The sequence below is a fragment of the Ambystoma mexicanum genome, chromosome 13 (assembly GCF_040938575.1).
Source record: "Ambystoma mexicanum isolate Mex_15411 chromosome 13, UKY_AmexF1_1, whole genome shotgun sequence".
Lineage (NCBI taxonomy): Eukaryota > Metazoa > Chordata > Amphibia > Caudata > Ambystomatidae > Ambystoma > Ambystoma mexicanum.
The window spans coordinates 640,061,293-640,080,615 of record NC_090938.1 but is presented as its reverse complement, the minus strand read 5'-3'; the positions used below and the strand labels follow the sequence as shown (position 1 = coordinate 640,080,615).

Genomic DNA, 19,323 nt, shown 5'->3' with positions numbered 1-19,323 from the left:
TCACATTACCCGATAGCTTGCTAACGACTGAGGATCACATTCCCTTTACCAACTGGCTGCCTGACCCTGCCATAGGTAATCAGTGTAGTCGGCCCAGATCCAAGCTCATTGTACCCCAAAACATCTCCAACGCCACCTAAGACCTAATAGCTACGGATCACAAAATGGGGAAGACCGACAAATCCCAACCCAAGTTAAACTCCCAACCCGGAACTGGGGCGAGAACACCCAAACCCACCAGCAGACCGGGGTCACCAACACAGGAAGAAATACCAGAGGACGAACCCACTCAATGCTAGATATCAAGGAGATCCTTCTCGACCTGAAAGCCGGAATCGAACACCTAGATTGCAAGATGGATGCACTATCCTCCAAGGTAGACCAGTTACAACATTGCCTCGATAAGCACGCTGACAGATTAGACATGGTAGAACAAAGGGTCTCAGACCTAGACGACACCACAGCAACGCTGGTGGCCAGGGTGTCAACTCTAAAGGGCCAGATGAAAACCACAATCGCGAAGAATGAGGACCTGAAAGGTCGCTCTCGAAGAAACAATATAAGGCTGGTCGGGATAAAAGAGCAGCAATTACAGACGAGGATGGAGGATCACGTTGAGAAACTATGCATAGAAGTTTTCGGAGCTGAGGCTCTGTCCTTGTAGTGATGAAGGCTCACAGGATTCCGACCACCCGACCGATCCCGGGGGCAACCCCGCGTCCCATCATAGGAAAACTAAGACCGGGAGAAGGGGGAACTCCAGTTCGAGTGAGACTCCGTCCAATTCTACCCGGATTTCTCACCAGCTGTCCAAGCGCAGAGGAGGTCCTTCACGCGTGTCAAACGCTGCCTATAAGAGAATCAGATGACTTACTCTATGCTATTCCCCGCTAAACTACAAGTTCAACATCAGGGGAAGATCCAATTCTTCGAGTCGCCTGCAAACCTCTGACCAGCAACAACCCTAGGCCACCACAGAGAGACCGAGCGAGGAGGCCCCCCCCCCTCCCACCCCGAGTCATTTTAAGGACACATAACTGGATGAAGCAAAGGCCAATAGCGACATCAGAGAATCACTCTCCTGTTTAGAAGGGAGCCGCTCACCTTGGAAGGCCACTAGCGCCCCAGGCGCAGCACTGTTAATGGTTTCACTTATTGGGAGGGATACGGACCTTGGGCCTGTTGGGGGTTTGCCCAAGCAGGGGTGGGAGTTTGATGACTGTTTTGGGAATGCGCCCTTGGAGTACCCGTGCCCTGCTGCCCGACCCCTCCCAATCCTTCTACATCTCTTCTCCTCGTTGCACTGTGAAAAAAGCAGCAAGAACATCCAATCTACCTCCACGCCAATGTCGCCCCCCCGCCACGGCAGGCACCAACCGCTCCTCATACATCAGACCTTACATGCCAAATTCAAGGTTGTCACCTGGAACATTAGAGGAGGCAACATCCCAGTAAAGACTCAGAAAATCCTACATTATCTTCAGAGACACAAGGTCGATGTGGCCATGCTACAAGAGACGCACCTCCTCCCGGAATCAGAGTACAACTGGGCCTGTGAATGGGGCTGCCACAGGTACTTTTCGTCTTATTCATCGTACGCTAGAGGGGTGGCCATCCTCAATAAGAAAGCCAATTTCAGCTTAGTGACATCAGCAAAAGAAACTGAAGGCAGATCACTCCTGGTGAATGGGATTCTGGCAGGGAAAGAGGGGATCCTTGTGAACTCCTATGTCCCTAACGTTGATGGAGCAAACAATTTCAACTGGGTCCTGTCCCAACAGGAGGGCTCTGGCTCCACAACAATCATGAACACACAAATTGATCCCTTCAAAGAAAATCACACAACACGTCCACCCGGCCATCCGAAGCAAGCCTTCAGATTTGAGAAATCTGCTTTGCCTTCAATCCAATCGATGCGTGGATACATGCTAACTGGGAGAACAGGGAGTTCACCTTTCACTCTCCAGTCCACAACACCAGCTCATGGATCAATCACCTACTAATTCCGTCTCAGAAACCTGCCAAATCCTGGCCAAAACATTCTCCGACCATGCCGTGGTAGCTCTTAAATACAAGCTCCCCATCACAAACCCAGGCACACCCCCACTGGAGGTTTAAACCAGGCTCACTATCAGACCAACTATTATCCACAGAACTGTGCGAGGAAATCAAAGCCTTTTTAGAAGTCAACCTAGACTGTTGCTTCAGCGGGAACCCTATGGGAGACCTTAAAATGCTACGTAAGAGGAGTCTGCTTAACAAAAATAGTTCAGCATACTGAAATTGATTAGACGTGAACAGGCCGAGAGCGAGCACCGACTAAAGAATCTGGAACTCACAGGCTTGAGCGCTGATAATCCAAAGGCAGAACTCAAAGAAGAAAACCTTAAATTCAGAAATATAGCAGAACGAGAGCCGAAATGCCTAAGCAGGAGACATCAAATCTGTCAATACTACCCGAGACGAGAGAGTGCGCAATGCTCAAGGCACATTGGTGCACACAGGAAGAGATTGTCGGTGCATTCTGCTCATTTTACCAGGAACTATACAGTTCCAAACACCACTGACCCGGAAACACTACAAGGATACCTGAACGACACTGAACTCTACTGGGTGGAGAGCGAACTGCGCGAACCACTGAATCAACCCATCTCCCTGGAAGAAGTCCTGTTAGCCATCAAAAGCCTGCCCAACACCAAAGCTCCAGGCCCGGACGGCCTATCCGGCGATTTTTACAAGGCCTGCACCCACAGTAGCCCCACTTCTCCTACGCGTGTGCGAAGAGGTACTAGAACACAGCATCCTACCACCGACCCTTCATGAGGCCAGCGTAATACTGTACCACAAGTCAGGTAAACCACCACCCCCTCCCCCCCAGGGAATGTGCCTCCTATAGGCCGTTCTCCCTGATTAATCTAGATAACAAGATATTGGCCAAAATCCTTATGGCTAGATTACACCCTCTGATGCCGGGACTGGTACTAGGTGACCAGGCCGGATTCGTCCCAGGGCGAAATACTACATTTGGCATCAGGAGACCGTTTGGAGTCATAGAAGCTCTCGATCCCTCACACCAAGCAATTGCGATCCTCCAAGATACCAAGAAGGCCTTTGACTCTCGATTGGCCGTATCTCTTTGCGGTACTCAAACAGATGGGCCTGGAGAAATACTTAATCAGGCTGGTCTCCCTCTTATACAACAGTCCACGGTTGTCCATTATTCTAGGCAACACCAAGTCCATAAGTATTGACTTACAGCGGGGGACAAGACAAGGTTGCCCGCTCTCTGCGCTAATATTTGCCTTAATAATGGAACCCTTAGCATCAGGGCTTCGATCACATCAACTACAGAGGCCTTGTTCTCGGACCGCATAAATTAGTAATTTCTCTCTATGAAGATGATGTGGTCCTCTTTATTCACGATCCAAACGTAAATCTAAATCCCATTATGTGCAAAGTCATTAAATTTGGCAGCGTATCCGGTTTAAGAATCAACCATACAAAAATCAGTAATATTCCCCCTGACACAAGGCACACAAAAATGTTCAGACGACCACGGGTTCACCTGGGAGGAGGCTCACATCCGATACCTGGGGATTTGGATGCAACTTAACCATAATGATGTATTTAAAGATAACTACGAAAAGATACTGGGATCCCTTCAGTTCCAAGTGCAAAGTTGGAAAACTCTCCCACTGACACTATGGGGCAGGGCCTCACTAGTTAAAATGGTGTTATGCTCACCTGGTCTCTGCGGAGGCGTTGGGGCACAGCTGCAACCCTCTCGGGGGTGAGGTCGCTCGGGTTCGACTTCGCCCTCTGCGCTTCTGTGGTGACTGGTGGTAATAAGTGATGCTGTTCTGGCGAGCACTCCGTCCTGCTGCTTCTGGCAGGGGCGCTTCTATGATCTGGACCGAGTTCCTTCACTGGTCCCTTGCACGTGGTAGTCCAGTCCTGCTGCTACTAAGCCACTATACTTCAGGTAAATGTTCCTGTTTGCCTTTGTCTTTCCTCGTCTGTTTTTGTTGTATTGTAAAGTTCGCTGTCTTGTATTGCTGTCCATTCCACTTTGATGTTTGCTCTTTTGCTTTCTTCCCTTGCAGGTGATGTTGCCGGCCCAGCAGAAGCTGCGGCGCTCGAGGCAGCAGCCGGAGGGAATGAAGATGCAGCGGTGCAGTAGCTGATAAGTTGTTAACTAGGGGGCTCGCGGGTTCAAATGCGTCGCGGCCCTAGGACGGATGTTCTAACCTTGTCTTTCTTCTTCTTCATAGGGTCCGAGTTTGTGTATGCGGAGTGCAGTGCTGCGGCATCAGGATCAAGATCACTGGATGTCAGGAGATGAGTCTGCAGATGAAGCACCGGTTTCCTGGATGGAGTATGCAGGAGAACGCCTGGTTTCAAAAGGTAAGTAAACTGGTCCAAGCGGTGGTGAGTGTCACGTTGTACGTGAATGCACCAACACGAAGCACCTGCCTTAAGGATGGAGCAGCTTATATAGCTGAGCTTCTGAAGCCAAGCCCACCAGGATCAGCCTGCCTGCCACACCCTATGATACAGCACATGAAGACCAGGCCTAGGGAGCCACACCCGATGAGTCAGCACATGAGGATGCTCTCTGGAATAAAGGCTTTCAGCGGCTGGAAGGTTCTTGTAAAATAAAAGCACTCCTGCACTGAAATAAAGTGTTCCTGCTCACATCTCTACATAAGCCTGGCGCCAAAGGTGCCAGGACTGAGTCCAGCCAGGGCCCCTGTGTTTATGAGTCCCAAAGGGACATAAGTGAATCAAGTGACCCATTGCCCCATCACTAGATGGTGGGGTTTCTGTGTTCTGGGGCCTGTGGCCATGACAAATGGTAATACTTCCCAAACTCCTTTACCTGTTTGCCAATATACCCCTATTGCTACCTCAGACTTTGCTGCGGAAAGTCAGAAGCCTGATCCTTGAATTGATATGGGCCGGCAAGCCAGCAAGGGTGGCCTACACAACGCTTATTTTACCAACATCATCTGGCGGCCTAGCACTCCCAGATCCAGAAAGATACTACTGGGCAGCACAGGCACAGTTTCTCAGCTACTGCTACGCCACCAACTTCATCAGGCCACAAGCCACACGTACAAATAGAACGGGCACTGGTATCTCCCATTTCCTTAGAGAGGTCATCCTCGGCCACCTCACAGTGGCCCAGTCGACAATCAACATGGTCCTTTCCACATACGCGATCTGGAGAAAGATGGCGCGGAAATATGGGGTCCACACTAGATTCTCTCCCCCCCCCCCCCCCCCGTTTCCAATCAAGTTCATACCCGGTGTCCCCCTAACAACAGAAATGGTCTTTCATCAATGGGCAGACAAACTACAGCTGCGAACCATGGGCGACTTGTTCACTGAAGGGTCCTATATGACCCTCCAGGCGGCCAAGGAAAAGGGCAGCAACACATCCCTTGATACATTTATATATTTCAGACTCAGGTTCACCTTGCAAACACTGTTCCCGACCTTTCCACAACAACCACCTACCTGGCAGCTTTTACACAACACAATTCAGCTCAGGGAGAAGAAAGACTAGTCTCAACACTGCACAGGTCCCTCTTGATGGACACAGTACCCAAGAACACACGTGCGAAGGCCAGGTGGGAAAAAGCTCTATGGGCCCCGATACTAGACGAGGACTTGGCCTACGTCCTCTGACAAACTCAAAAGGTAGCACTGAATATACGCTATAAACAAATCCACTTCAATTGTCTTAATCAAACATACTACACTCCAGCTAAAAAATGTATCCAACGGGCCGACTCAGAAGCCTCATGCGAGAGTTATGGCCCTCCAGCAGCGAACATTTAGCGTGGGAATGCCCCGCCATATCTCGCTTCTGGGCACAGGTACTGCAGACAACACTCGCAATTATTGGTGAAGACCCGACGCCCATCCCTACCATAGCCCTCCTTGGGCTAACGGAATATATATCTCCCACGATGAAGGAACTCACAAATGTCCTACTGGTTCTGGCACGCAGGAGGGTGGCTCTGTCATGGGGAAGGGGTCCAGCCCCCACTCTGGCAATCTCGCTGAAGGATGTCCTATACTGTCAGGACATGGAATCGGAGTTCATCAGAACATTATCACTGCATGCATGCCCCCCCCCCCCCAATATATGGGGACCATATATCCTTCATCTACTATCGCTCCCCAGCCACAATTCCTCGCCGACCCATTCCCAGCAGACTCCATGAGCGGACTTACCAAGTAATCTTCCCGCAGACGGTCCAGGCTTTGTGCAACGATATGAGGATACAATAGCCCTTGCAAGCAACCGCTATGTGGGTGGTGGGGAGGGGGGGGGGGGAACTCTAGGGCGCAACTGTTGATACACCCTAATGGGTTTTTTGTGATATTTCCGGTAAAATTTCAAAATTACAAGTTAAAAAAAAAAAAGAAATAGGAATGGGCAGGTGATGTCGTACATAGTGAGCTTTGACATATAAAGTAAAAGTAAGGCTGGTGAGCACAACCATAGGCTGCTACAAGGAAGAATTAGTCTAGTGGGCAAGCACAAGGTGCAATTGGGCCAATAAGCGTAGCAAAAGGGTGGTTCATGTATCAGTCAGGCAGGTAAATACAGCAGTGGGCTAGTAGGAGGAGCAGTTGGGCTGATAAGCTAGTACGGGGTACAATTAGGCACGTAGGCGCAGCAGTAGGCTGGTTCGAGCATAATCAGTCAGGCAGGTGAATACAACAATAAGCTAGTACAAGGAGCAGTTAAGCGAGGAGGCTACTTTAGGTACAAGCAATAAAGCCGCTACAGTAGTAGTATAACACAGCAGTAGGCTACTACAGAGTACAAGTTGATCTAGTGGGCCAATACAGTATACAATAGGGCCAATACGCGCAACAGTGGGCTAATTCATGTACAATCAGTCAAGCAGGTGAATACGACAGTAGGCTACTACAAGGAGCATGTTTTCTTACAAAGTTACAGTCCTTGTCGGCTTGTGGTTCCTATACTGAGGTCTGCACCTCAAGTACCTATATTGAGACTAACAATATTGAAATACTGTATTTTTCTTAGGGTGGTACTTGTACAGTGTGCGCTACCAGTGTAAATAAAGTGACAAATCTTTTCTGTTTTGTATTTAGACTCCAGTTTGTAATATACTGGTGTGCCGATTTTATTTTCCATGCAATCTTAACATTTTACATCCAATGAATTGATGTGTTCATTTCATACAATCTTTGTACATAGATGTATCGCTGGTAGGTTAATTGTCTCTCATTGTCTCCATGTATTGATTTCACACCTTCGAAGTCGACAAATGTATCATTCTATGCATAAATTGTCTCTCTTTGTCTCCCAACACGTGTAGTACAAGGAGTAGCTAGGCCAGTAGTCTAATTTGGGTGCAAGCAATTTGGCAGGTGAACACAACAATAGTCTAGTATAGGGTACAATTAGTCTAGTGGGCTAATATGGGGTACAATAGGGAAATAAACATAGCAGTAGGCTAGCACAGTTACGAGCGATAGTGCTAGAGGGCGCAACAAAGGCTGGTCCAGGATCCCACTACAATTACGCCGGTGAGCGCAGTAGTAAATGTTTTAGGTACAGGTAATAGGCTAGTGAGTACAGGGGAGCAATTGGGTACAAGGTATAGGCTAATAAAGGCTGTAAGTGCAGCAGTAGGCTAGTACAAGATGCAGTTAAACCGCATGGCACAACCATAAACTAGTTTGGGGTGCAGATTGGGCAGGCATTGTGGTTAAATACAAGGTGGGGCTGCTCAGATTAGTTGTGAGCACGGCCGTGGGCTACGCAGTTGATAGTGTGGCATTGGTAGCATGGCTAGGAACGATACAGTTGACATTGTGATGACAATGAGCAATGCAGTTACGATTACCACAGTTTATTGGCATGACAGACAAATCATGTGATAAAGATATGCAGTAATACAGTTGATAATATAGCAAGTTGGCAGCTGAATTAATAGCATAACGAGAGGTGCCCAGCAGATTTATTCGGGTTGTGATGTTAATGAATGTAGCAGTGCTGTGGCAGCGTATCTGGGTGCTCTTAAAACGTGGAGGGGATTCGGCCACTGCGACCAGGTCGTGCGGGAGAGTATTAGCAAAGGAAGTACATAGATATCATCAGGTCGCGCACGGACAAGAGGTGGCTGTTGTGACTTAGTTTTAGCCGATCATACCTTTGAATGTTAGTGGAGGCACAGCAGGCTAAAAAGCAGGAGAAATAGTTCGTGAGCGGACAGCATTGTGAGGTCAATAGGTAAATCTTTTAGAACCTGTTACTCTTCTTCTGTATGTATATATTGTATATAGTTGTCGCAATCACTTACTTCTGTAACCTATGTAACTTTAAGCTGAAAGCATTCTTGTATCCTCTTGCATTCTGCGCCATGATACCCTTGGGTCTGGTGCGCCTTACAAATGAATAAACAAATGAGAAGTCTTGTGTAGTCCCACACTAGTTGGGCTGCACTAATTCTTACCCAACACCGGCCAATTGCCCTTGATAATCTAGGTACAAAGATCTACACCAAGGTTCTGGCGTCATGCCTGGGTAAGCTACGCCCCAAACGGATATCCCGGCCAGTCGGAATTTATTAGGCATAGGCAGACCTCGGATAACATTCGGCGGGTCCGTCATCTGATTGAAAAAGTAAATAAATCTAGAACCCCTGTACTTATACTAGTGTTGGATGCAGAGAAGGTATTCGACCGGGTCGAATGGCAATTCCTCTTCCATACCATAGAGGTTATGGGATTCAGTTTTAAATTCCTTTCAATGGTAAGATCCAACTACCAAACTCCCGCCTTGCAACTGGCAACTTTCCCAGAGGATCACGGTCTTGCGAGGCACTAAGCAGGGTTGCCCGCTCTTCCTGCTCTTATACGCCATCCCCCTTGAGCCACTTTTGCCCAGTATTAGGGTCTCCCCGGATATTAGGGGATTCCCTTTGGGGGTGAGGAGCATAGAGCCGCAGTGTTTGCCGATGACATGCTCCTCTTGATAATAGAAACAGAAACCTCATTTCCAGGGATCTTGCTGGAACTTCTTCTCTTTGGGGTGGTGGCAGGTTTAAAAATAAATGCCCACAAATCAGAGTTATTGAAAACGTGACCGCCCCCTCAGAAAAAAGGTCCAGGAATTGCAGGGTATGCTACCCTATACATGGGAAGAAACTGGCAGATATTTGGGGGTGCAGATTACTGGTTCTCTGGGTGCTTTTTACTGTGCTAACTACCCGCCTTTAGCGTAAAAGCTGCACCGGCGGCTGGCGGAATGGGTGCCTTTATCAATATCCTGGATGGGGAGGATACATGCCCTTAAAATTGTGATTTTGCCAAAAATCCTGTACTATTTCACGGCCCTGCCACTGAGGGTTCCCCAAGGTTTCTCCAGGACCCTTCAAAAACATGTGGGGGTCATTTATTTAGAACCGCAAGAAACCAAGTGTAACGCTCACCTGATTCCCGTAGAGGCGCCGGTCTTGACTGGGCATATACCGTATCTGCAAAGGTGATGTGTAACACACGGCTGGCTCTTTGGGCTGGACCTCTGTGCACTGTATGTCTGACTTGAAGGGTAAGATGTCTGCAGATAGAAAATATGGGATTAAGGAACTGGGTTATTGAATGTCTCTCTCTTCTTCCCTTTCTCTTCTCCTGTAGAACCCCAAAGGTTAACGCTCTCACCTTAGGTAAGTGAACGCCGTGCTCTCCATCTGCCTCGGGGCAGGGTGCTGTAACCAGTTTCTTCACTGGATAAGGGGAGCAGGCCTCTTGAATTCAGAGGACTGCTGTCCGTCGTTTACTGCACGAACTGTAAGTTTCGAGTAATTCTAATGTCTTTAAAGTCTTTAGTAATGATGTTTCTTGTTTTGCAGGGTTCCGGCGATGGCGGATGACGGGCTGAAGTGAGTTGAAGATGGAGCCCGTGTGATGAATAGAAGCGCCTGGAAGCACGTAAGTAAGCGCTTGTTGCCTGCTTCACGATGCGCTCTAACTGTCTTTTTATTTTGCAGGTACAAGTTCGGAGCGGCTGCAGGGTGCCGGAATACCCACTGGGTTAGATGTGGAAAGGAGTAATGGCACGTGAGTATTAAAGTTCCCCAATGTCTTTAAACGCACCTTGTTTTGTCTTTCAGATGCGGGATGCAGCGCCGAAGGCCTCCGGAGCGTGCGAAGAGTTGGTAAGCTTTTGTCTTTCAGATGCCGGAATGCAGCGCGAGGCATTGGTGACAGCCGATGGACCAGGTAAGTGAAGAGCTGTCACTGAAGACCGTAATGCTAACCTGTTCTTTCTTGTCTTTATAGGTGTTGCTGAAGACTGGATTCAGGATGGTAAGCCTTTTTCCTTAGGCCCAGGATCAGATGCAGAAGACACGATGAGCGTTCTGCTGCAGAGGATGCAGAATAACGCAAAGCAAGATTCATCCATCGGGTGTGGTTTAAATAGCCTTCTGTAGTGCTTAGGTGTCTCCTTCCACAGCCACGCCTAGGTAAGAAAAGAGTTCCTGCTTTCCAGAAGAGTTCCAGTGTTCTGAATCTAGGGAGTGGCTCCTCCCCCACCCAACAGGAAAAGTAGTTCCAAACAGAAGAGGATCAGAGGCTCAACTGGCAGGCAAGTAAGCAGCATGGTCTGCTGCAGGTAAGTCCACCCAAGCATTATGAGCCCGGCGCTTCCAGCGCTGGGACTGGGCATATTTATGAGCCTGGTGCCACTGGCGCCAGGACTGGGTCCAAAAGGTCCCAATTGGGACTGGTTGGCACTCGGAACCTGGGTTATGGATCTGCTTCCAAGGGAGTTGGGAAAACCCTGACCTTTTGGAAGCAGAGATCATGACACCAAGGGTAGCTATGCAGATGCTAATGTCTCCCAGAAGCAAGATAGGGTTGTGAGTGCCAAACTTCCGCCTCCATTTCCTTGCAGCTCAAATCAGAGTGATCCGGGATTGGTTCAGGGGTGATCGCAGGAAGGTCTAGTGCCGAATGGACAAAGCGTGGTGGCTGGCCGCTGGACGAGATGCTGTGGCGACCCAAGAGAGATAGACCTGTAAACATGTACCATAGCAGGATAGGGGTCCTAGTGGAGGATTCATGGGATGAGCTGGTGCAGAGGGTGACCTTGACCACTTTCCCCTCCCCGCTGATGTCGCTGTTTAGGAACCCCCAAGTTCACACCGGGTATGGAAAGGGGTTCCTTCAATGGGTGGGTGGCAAACTACGTGGCATGTTTTCGGGCCGGGACACTAAATCCTTTGCACAGAGCAAGCAGGACTTTGGGCTAGATAGAGAGGTATCGCTACTCTCAACTGAAGCGCTGGCTTACGAATCCAATGGTCAGGTCATCGGCCACCAGGGATCTCACGCCCTTTGAACGGTTCCTAACGATTGACACAGGGACAGGCATTTGGCAGGAGCGTTTATGGGATTATAGCAGAAGGGGCAAGGAGCCAGGCATGGCACTATATGGAGGAGTGGGAAACTGCAATGGGGCAGCCGCTGGAGGGGACATTTTAGACTCAGTTATGGGCAGATATCCCCAAGCTCATGCAGGCCATCCAGATTCAGGAGATGTGGGTGAAGATAATGGTCCAATGGCACATCACCCCAGAAAAACTACATAAATTCTACCCAACTGCATCAGCGCTCTGCTGGAGGGGATGTGGGGAACTGGGATTGTGAAAGCATATCTGGTGGGAATGCCCAGTCATAAAGCCTTATTAGGACATCATCCGTGCAGCAATTAATAGTATTTTTGGAGTCAGATGCAGGACAACATAGGGATGGCCATACTGGGAATGGGCAGGGTACTGGAAAATCTACCCTCGAAAGCTCAAAAGAAAGACATGTCATCCTGATAGTGGCGCTTGTGGTGACACACATGGAAATGAAAGATGCCCCCACAGAACACGAATGGGTTAGTAAAATCTGGAACTTGGTGGAACTGGAGTGGATGACCTATACAATTCAAGGGGATAACCAAAGGTTTCTCTCAGACTGGGACATTGACCTGCATCACCTGCAGCCGGACTCCCGGGCCGCATGGTGCCCATGGAAAATGAGATTGCTGGGGCGGGTGCGAGTACTGGCTCTACTTGGGGAGGGCGCCTTCACAGGAAACTGGGAGGAGATATGGCTGAAATGTCTTGGTGAGGCGAGGACTATTGGGGGTGGATGCGTTTTCAAACGGTGAAAGTGTCCGTACAACGGCTGGCGAGAGAGCTGGCCACTAACAGAACTTGGGAACGGGAGCCATCTACAGAGTTTATGGACTCAGACGGTGGGGGAACAGGACTGGGCGCGTTGTTGGTTACATGTGCTGGGATCAAGGAGGGGAGAAGGTGGAGAGGGGAGATACATGTGTTCTTACTGTTGAAAATGCCAATAAAATACTTTTTCTTTTAAAGTGCTTTCTTACTGTGCTGCCCTCACAGCCAAAATCAGCTCCCTGGACCAGCACAAACACACCCACACATTATTTGACTCAACATTCACTCGCTTATTCACACACAGCATTCACTCACTCATTGCATGAGAGGATCATAAGTGACCTTCCAATACATTTTATATCCCCCTGCACACGTTTCAAATAGGCACAGGGACATATTGTTTCCCCCTGTGCTTTGAAAAGTGCACCTCTTTTCAAAATCGGGATTTAATTCAAAATGCCCAGAACCACCATTCCACCCTCTGCCTTCCGCAGTTGTGCATCTGGTGGGGAAAAAGAGCACCTCAATGTGCACAACTATAATGCACACATGTGAAAGTTGTGCACGGCTCACCACCTTTTGGCGCAAGTGAAGTGAATGGGCATCCCATCAGTTGCACCAAACACATTTTGAAAATCGTGGCACAAAAGTGTATCCCGACTGATCACTTCTTTATGCTCTAATTTCTGAGAGTAGGGGAATTGGGAATGGGAAAGGACACAGGGGAAGGAAAGGGTGCATAGGGTTTTTACTGTTTTCTGCAGTCATTAACCCCAGATTTGCTCATGAGCAGGTATTGTGTTAAATACCATTAGCTCCAGAGCAGATACTGTGACTGAAATTGTTCACCCCAGAGTATGTATTGTGTATACTGTGTCTGTAGTTATAAGCCCCAGCGCATGTATTCTATCATACGTAACTGAGGGATTTGACCATCTGCACAGGAAGAGTGCGCTCGCCTGGTTTTGTTTGTTTAAAAGACTTAATGATGGGAGATTAACCTCCAAAAATATGTGAGGCCATTCATGCACATTGTCCACGCTCAACGCACAGCAGAAAAATAGTCATGTACTCTGGGAGGACACAGCTTACCAGTGTCGCCCTCCCCTGTCATGTGTACCCGACAACCGAGGGTACATCAAAAGCCTTTGGCCGTGGGCAGCCCGATTACAATTTCGAGGCCCCATGGATTTGCATCTCTATTGTCAAACCTTGCTGGTGGCGGCGAATACTGAAGAAAGTTAATTAGCAGGCCTCAGGGAAAGCCCGGGTGCAGGAAGTGACAATGGAGACCAGACGCCAACACTTCTTTGTAATGCAATGTGTCAACTTGGTACTAACACCCCTTCTTGGTATGAAAGGGCAGGCAATTTCCTGTCTGGAACCAGTCCTTTCAGAGCAAGGAAGTATGAGAATTGTAGGAGATGAAAGTCTCCCTGCAACATCCTACTTCAAAGGGGGCCCATGTTGTGATCAAGCGCTGCATAGGCATCAGTCATGCAACATGTCCACACGCCCACTAGACGCCCGACAGCACGTCCAATCCCAACATCCGGTACACATGTAGGACAGGGACCGTGTGAGCAGCTTGGGGTCCAGACCTTACGTTACAGAAGAAGTCACATTCGGTCCCGGTTGTATCCATTTCTACATTGGCAACTGCCGTTGCGAATTGGGTCAGGCAGTCACATTTACTTCCGGATCATGTGACAAGGAGATCCCGATCACATGATTCTGTTTGGGTCATGTGACTAGGAACCAAACGGTATAAAAGCAGAGTTCCCGCGACCACACATCGCTTCACAGCTGTTCTTCACGACTGACGTTTGTTCTTCAATCTTGATTCTTGGATTACTCGAACTCAAACCTTGAACTACAGACTTTTTGGCTTTCCCTTTGGATTTGGTGCTTTTTCTTGTGGATATCTCGCTGTTTTGACCTCAGGACTTTCATACCAGACTTCTTTTGGTTCTTCCCTGGATTGATTTTTACTTCTCACGAACTTACGTATAACCACGTCAACAACTGCAGGTGGGCTCATCAACTGGCCACTACTCTGACCACCATCCCAAGTCACCATTACCATCATCTGAAGGTGCTGCTCACGCGCCCCCGCGTAGCTGTATCTCAGGCCCCTGTGTGGTTAGCAGCAACCTTACTACTACACTTAGTTAAGCTTCTTCTGGACAGTACTAGTCCGTTCTGTATACTGCATCTGTGATTGTTTGTACTAATAATTGTTTGCCTTACAGCAGCCTTGGGGTTTCCAGTGCTATGTGGTTCCAGCATCTCCCACCTGTGGCCTCAAGGATCGCATAGAGTCATATTATCTCTCGGTACTTGGGGACAGAGACCCCTCTAATCTTCACGACAATCAAGTCTTGACAGTATCAGTTAATTAGGGAAACACCTTGATGTACAGCAGACAGGAAGATGGGTGGGACTTAGAAGTATATGTGGTCATCCTGTCTGTTGCCAAGCGCTCTGATTACCTGAAGCATCAATGAAGATTGTAGATGATTAGCCAGGATTGGCTCACTTAAGTTAGGCTTGGCCTACACCAATCCCTGTGCCCCGTTTGGCTTTAAAAGACGGCTGAGCCCCTCACTGATCAGATCATCTGAAGACTTTGCAAGGAGTAAGAAGGACTCATTTGGATCCGAGCTGAAGCTACAGTCTACCTTACATCTTCTGCCAGTGAAGGGAGGCCAAGAGATCCAAGAGGGAAGCAAGATCCCTCCCCTAAACATCTCCCAGGGAAGATAGGGACATACTGGACTCGGAGGACCCGTCCACTAGGTTGTGACAGCAAGCTTCGTAGGTGGGAAGTGCCGGAGAGTCTCTGGACAAAGGACAAGGCTGTTGCCTGTTAACAACCTACTGAGCTTTGGGCTGTCCGCCTCGAAAAGACACAAGCCCTGCGAAGAAGCTGGAGTGCCACACAAGCATCATCCAGCGTCCATCTTTAAGGACAATCCGGATCTGGCTGCACCGCTGACTGTTGTCACGCCGCAGTCACCAGAGCCGTCCGAGACGCCTCAACCAGCATTCCAGATCTGCAAACCAGCACAGAGACAACGATTCTTGGCCCAGAGCCACTGGACCAGACAGCCTGCAGACATCAGGCCAGCCTCACTTGCTGAACTGCCTGCCACCTGGTACCCGCAGCTGTCTCCTGCCACTAACTCTTCCTTAAGGGCTGCATGGCACCCTGGAACCGCCTTGACACCGTCAAGCACCAAGAACTTCTTCAGCACCGGGTACATTGTAGTCTGCCCCCCTGATCCTTCTCTGAAGGCCCCTAGACACAGTTACGACCCTTTGCCCCTTTGGTGTTGAAACCAAATAACCTTGTACAGTAACACTATTGCTTTACCAACTACCCTCCTGTCAGTATCCAGAGTGCATCCCTTTCCTTTGCGAAACTGTCTGTCCTACGTGTTCCTTTACAGGGTGGGTTGTAATTGTAGTGTGCTAGAACTGTCTGTTGTAGTAATAATAAAGTAGATATTTTTATACAACCGAGATTGGACAGTCGCTTTTATCATTGGGTAATAATTGTATTTTTTGCTGTGTTGCAACTAACCAACGCTCCAGGACCTTGCGGAGATAAGCCTGCCGTTCCATCCACGTGACCAAAATTGGACAAGGAGGTCTCATAATTCACTTGTATTCCAATCCGTTCAGATCCCTTCTGGTGTACTAGAGATGTGGGATTGATTGATGGTTTAGAAACCGATACATGGTCCCCCGGGAAGTTGATTAGTCACAGTAACGGATTAGCAGGTACTCTATTAAAAGTCATTAGTTTCATGGCAGGTAGTGTGTCTGCAATCAGTATCCCAGATCCGGTTCTGTGTCTGTAATTATTTGCCCCAGGGCAGGTATTTGTAGCTGATGAGCAAGTACATAATGTATCATTGGTCATTGGCTCCAGAGTAGGTATTGTGTTTGCACTCATTAGCTCCAGCCAGAGGATGCACTAGAGAAGGTAGTGTCTGCTGCTATTGAACGGGGCGTTTCTGTGTCTGCAGCCATTAGACCTAGAACAAACACTGTGCCTGCAGGTATTGTCCACAGATGGGTCATTAGACCCTGAGCAAGTACCAGATCTGCAGCCATTAGCCGTGAGGAATCATTGCTTTCAGAGTAGGCACTGGAATTGGAGACAGTAGGACACCTGCAATCATTAGCTGGCGCATGTATTCACCCCTTCAGTGCCAGGCTATTATGCAAGTCTATGCAAAAAGGACGAGCATATTTATCCTTGGCACGATTATATATGTAGTCACTTACACCCCAGCATGGTCTGTGTAGTAGCAGCACAGCAGTTACTGCGTCTCCAAAGCCTGAACTGTATGCACTGTAAATGAGCTTGGGAACAGCTACTGTATCTACGATACCAACAACAGGCTGCCGGCCCTGTGGCATTTCAAAAGCAGAGGTTTAGAAAGTCACGTGCTTACAATTTTTAATTTCAACAGGCGATAAGTACAATACAAAGAATTACAGCTTCAGCCTCTAACTTCAACATGGATTTCCAGAGGTTGCAAAAGGGCTCCTCTTACCAATATAACAACAAAGGGGTGAGAACGATCTAAGTTAACGGATGCTAAAGAAAATCCATATAAAATTCACTACAAGAACTCGCTCTCATGCACTCACCTGATGCTGCCTGGAAACTGCAAAGGAAAGTTTCGTAAAGGAAGGCCCTATGTTGCTTTTATTATCAATTGAGACATACATTTAAAGTCCCTATGTAAGAGAGCCAGAGCATTGTGTTTGTTTAAAAGTTTGCCGACACTTTCTAAAATGCCCTTAAATCTTTATGACGTACTTCTGATAAATCGTCGTGACGTTTCACGTAAGACTAGAACGTCTACTTGCTCAGGAAAAGAATCGTGGAGGTTGGAGGATTCCATGCCTTACACGCGCAGATATTTATTTTGTATTGTGTATTTATAAGGCGCTTATACATCTCGGAAGTGTTTCAAAGCCCCAGGTATATTTAGGTGCCGGTGGGTTTGTTTTTACTATTTTTATTTTGGTTGTAACAACAGCGGATCTTTGTGTGTCTTCTATACCTGGTCACATTCCAAAATAAAAAAAACCCGGAAATCTACCTCCCTGGAATGCCACGCCCACACGCTGAGCGCACTTTTTTTTTTTTAAACGAAAAAAGCCACACAAAGTTACGCTGCATGACGAAATTCGGTATGCGGGGATAATTTGTTTTTTAGAAAGGAATTGGGGCCAGATAAGAATGTCACCATAGTATGTCCATTGCTTTCAACTTTTTAAAAACGTGTCCGATGATGATTTCTCCTTGTCATGTCCCCATCCTGCTTATATGGTTCTCTCTTATATTTGGTCACCTCGTTGTTAGTTTTCGAGCTTGGACCTTTAGAAATAAAACCATCTACTAACAGGGTGGCCAACTCTTTGATAGTATTTTGCGGACACTTGCCCACAAGGTGGCGATGATGTTACAACGTCATTCACGTTTGGCCCGCCCTTTTTTTAAATTTACATTTTTTTTAATGTTCTTAATTCCTGGCTTAATTGAAATGCAAATGGTTTGTCCTTGGGAGGTTATGGTCACGTTTTTTAACTGCAAACCTGACCATCATGACTCCAGGAACAAACCATTAGCTTTTGAATGAAGCCAGGTGTCGAGCGTTACAGCTCAACCTGTAGGCTCGAAAGGAGCCAGGCCTTGGAAAGAAAGCAGCAGGAGGCAGTGCCATGCTGTGTAAATGCCCACTTCAGTTTGCAGAGTGGCTGTGCTGGAGGCAGGTTGTCCTGATGAAAGCAAGCGTAAATACCCGATGAAAGCAAGCGTAAATACCCGGAAGTAAGGCATGTATGCACTGTCTTCTTGGCTGTAAGTATTATCCACCCCCAAACGAAAGTGATTTAACACCGTGCTGTGCACACCGAGGGAATTTCAGGGCAGATGTTTTTTTCCAAATTCGATTGCCAGCAGCAAGTCAGATTTATTGTTTGCATAACTGCAAACATGCCTGTCACGACCCCAGGAACAAACAATTAGCATTTGAATGAAGCCATGTCGAGCATTACAGTTCGACCTGTAGGCTCAAAAGGAGCCAGGCCTTGGAAAGAAAGCAACAGGTGGCAGCCTGAAACATCTTACAAGACTGCATTCCTAGTAGCTATCGCCACCATAAGACGAGTCATTGAGCTAAAGTCTTTGTCCGTACAAGACCCCTTTTTTCATTATACACAAGGACAAGGTTGTCCTCCGAACACATCCTAGGTTCTCACCAAAGTACATTTCAAAGTTCCATGTAAACCAATCCATAGAACTTCTACCTTGTTTCAAAATCCATCAAACTCAGCAGAAAGAAGCCTCAACACACTTGTACGGAGGGCGATCTTGTACTATGTGAACAAAACAAAACCTGTAAAGCACCCGGTAGAGAGGGCGATCACATATCAAAGAACGCCATCTCCAGATGGATAGTCTAGTGCATACAGCTCTGCTATTTGCCATCCAAGAAAGTCTTACCTTTCACCCCTAGGGCACGCTAACAGAGGTACAGAAGCTACCTTAGCTTTCATTTCAAACGTCCCTCTAGACACCATTTGCAAGGCTGCTACATGGAGTTCTATCCATACGTTCACACAGCATTACTGCATTTACACACACTCTAAAGCAGATTCACAGGTGAGACAAGCGGTCCTGAAACATCTCTTTGACGCGGGACCTTCTAACTTCCCACCTCCTTCTCCAGATACTGCTTGCTAATCTATTCAGAGAATATGATCCAAGCAGATCCACAAGCTTCAGAAGGGTTACATTACTCATCGTAATTGTATTTCTGGTGCTTGTATCTGCTTAAATTCACATGCACCCACCCTTCCTCCCCTACTGGAGTAGAAGGCGCATAGATGTTTTCTGGGCCATCACTGTTTCTACTTTATCACATGTGCCACACTTAGAATTGAGAACATTAGCCTGCACCGTACCTATATAGGCTTATGAAGGTTAGCGAGTGCTACACTTAGAACTGTGAATGCTTGCATGTTAAATGTCATGTAACCCACTAACCAATATAAACTCACTCCTTGC

General features: G+C 47.8%; 1 protein-coding gene and 1 long non-coding RNA gene across 3 annotated transcripts in view; one reads left to right on the top strand and one right to left on the bottom strand.

Annotated features, from left to right (window-relative positions):
• The window catches only part of SNF8 (SNF8 subunit of ESCRT-II), a 460,264-nt gene extending 443,238 nt beyond the window's left edge, over positions 1 to 17,026 (bottom strand). Inside the window, exon 1 of the mRNA XM_069634581.1 lies at positions 16,896 to 17,026. Within this exon, the coding sequence (XP_069490682.1) occupies positions 16,896 to 16,976 (81 nt within the window). The 5' untranslated portion in view covers positions 16,977 to 17,026. The remainder of the gene's footprint in view (positions 1 to 16,895) is intronic.
• Positions 17,027 to 17,130: 104 nt separating this feature from the next.
• LOC138520652 (uncharacterized) overlaps positions 17,131 to 19,323 on the top strand; it is a 201,202-nt gene continuing 199,009 nt past the window's right edge. Inside the window, exon 1 of one of the 2 annotated variants that reach the window (XR_011282840.1) lies at positions 17,131 to 17,232. This is a non-coding gene — a long non-coding RNA (uncharacterized lncRNA). Of the gene's footprint in view, positions 17,233 to 17,403; positions 17,445 to 19,323 lie in introns of those variants that run through there. The other variant, XR_011282839.1, reaches the window with a different exon arrangement.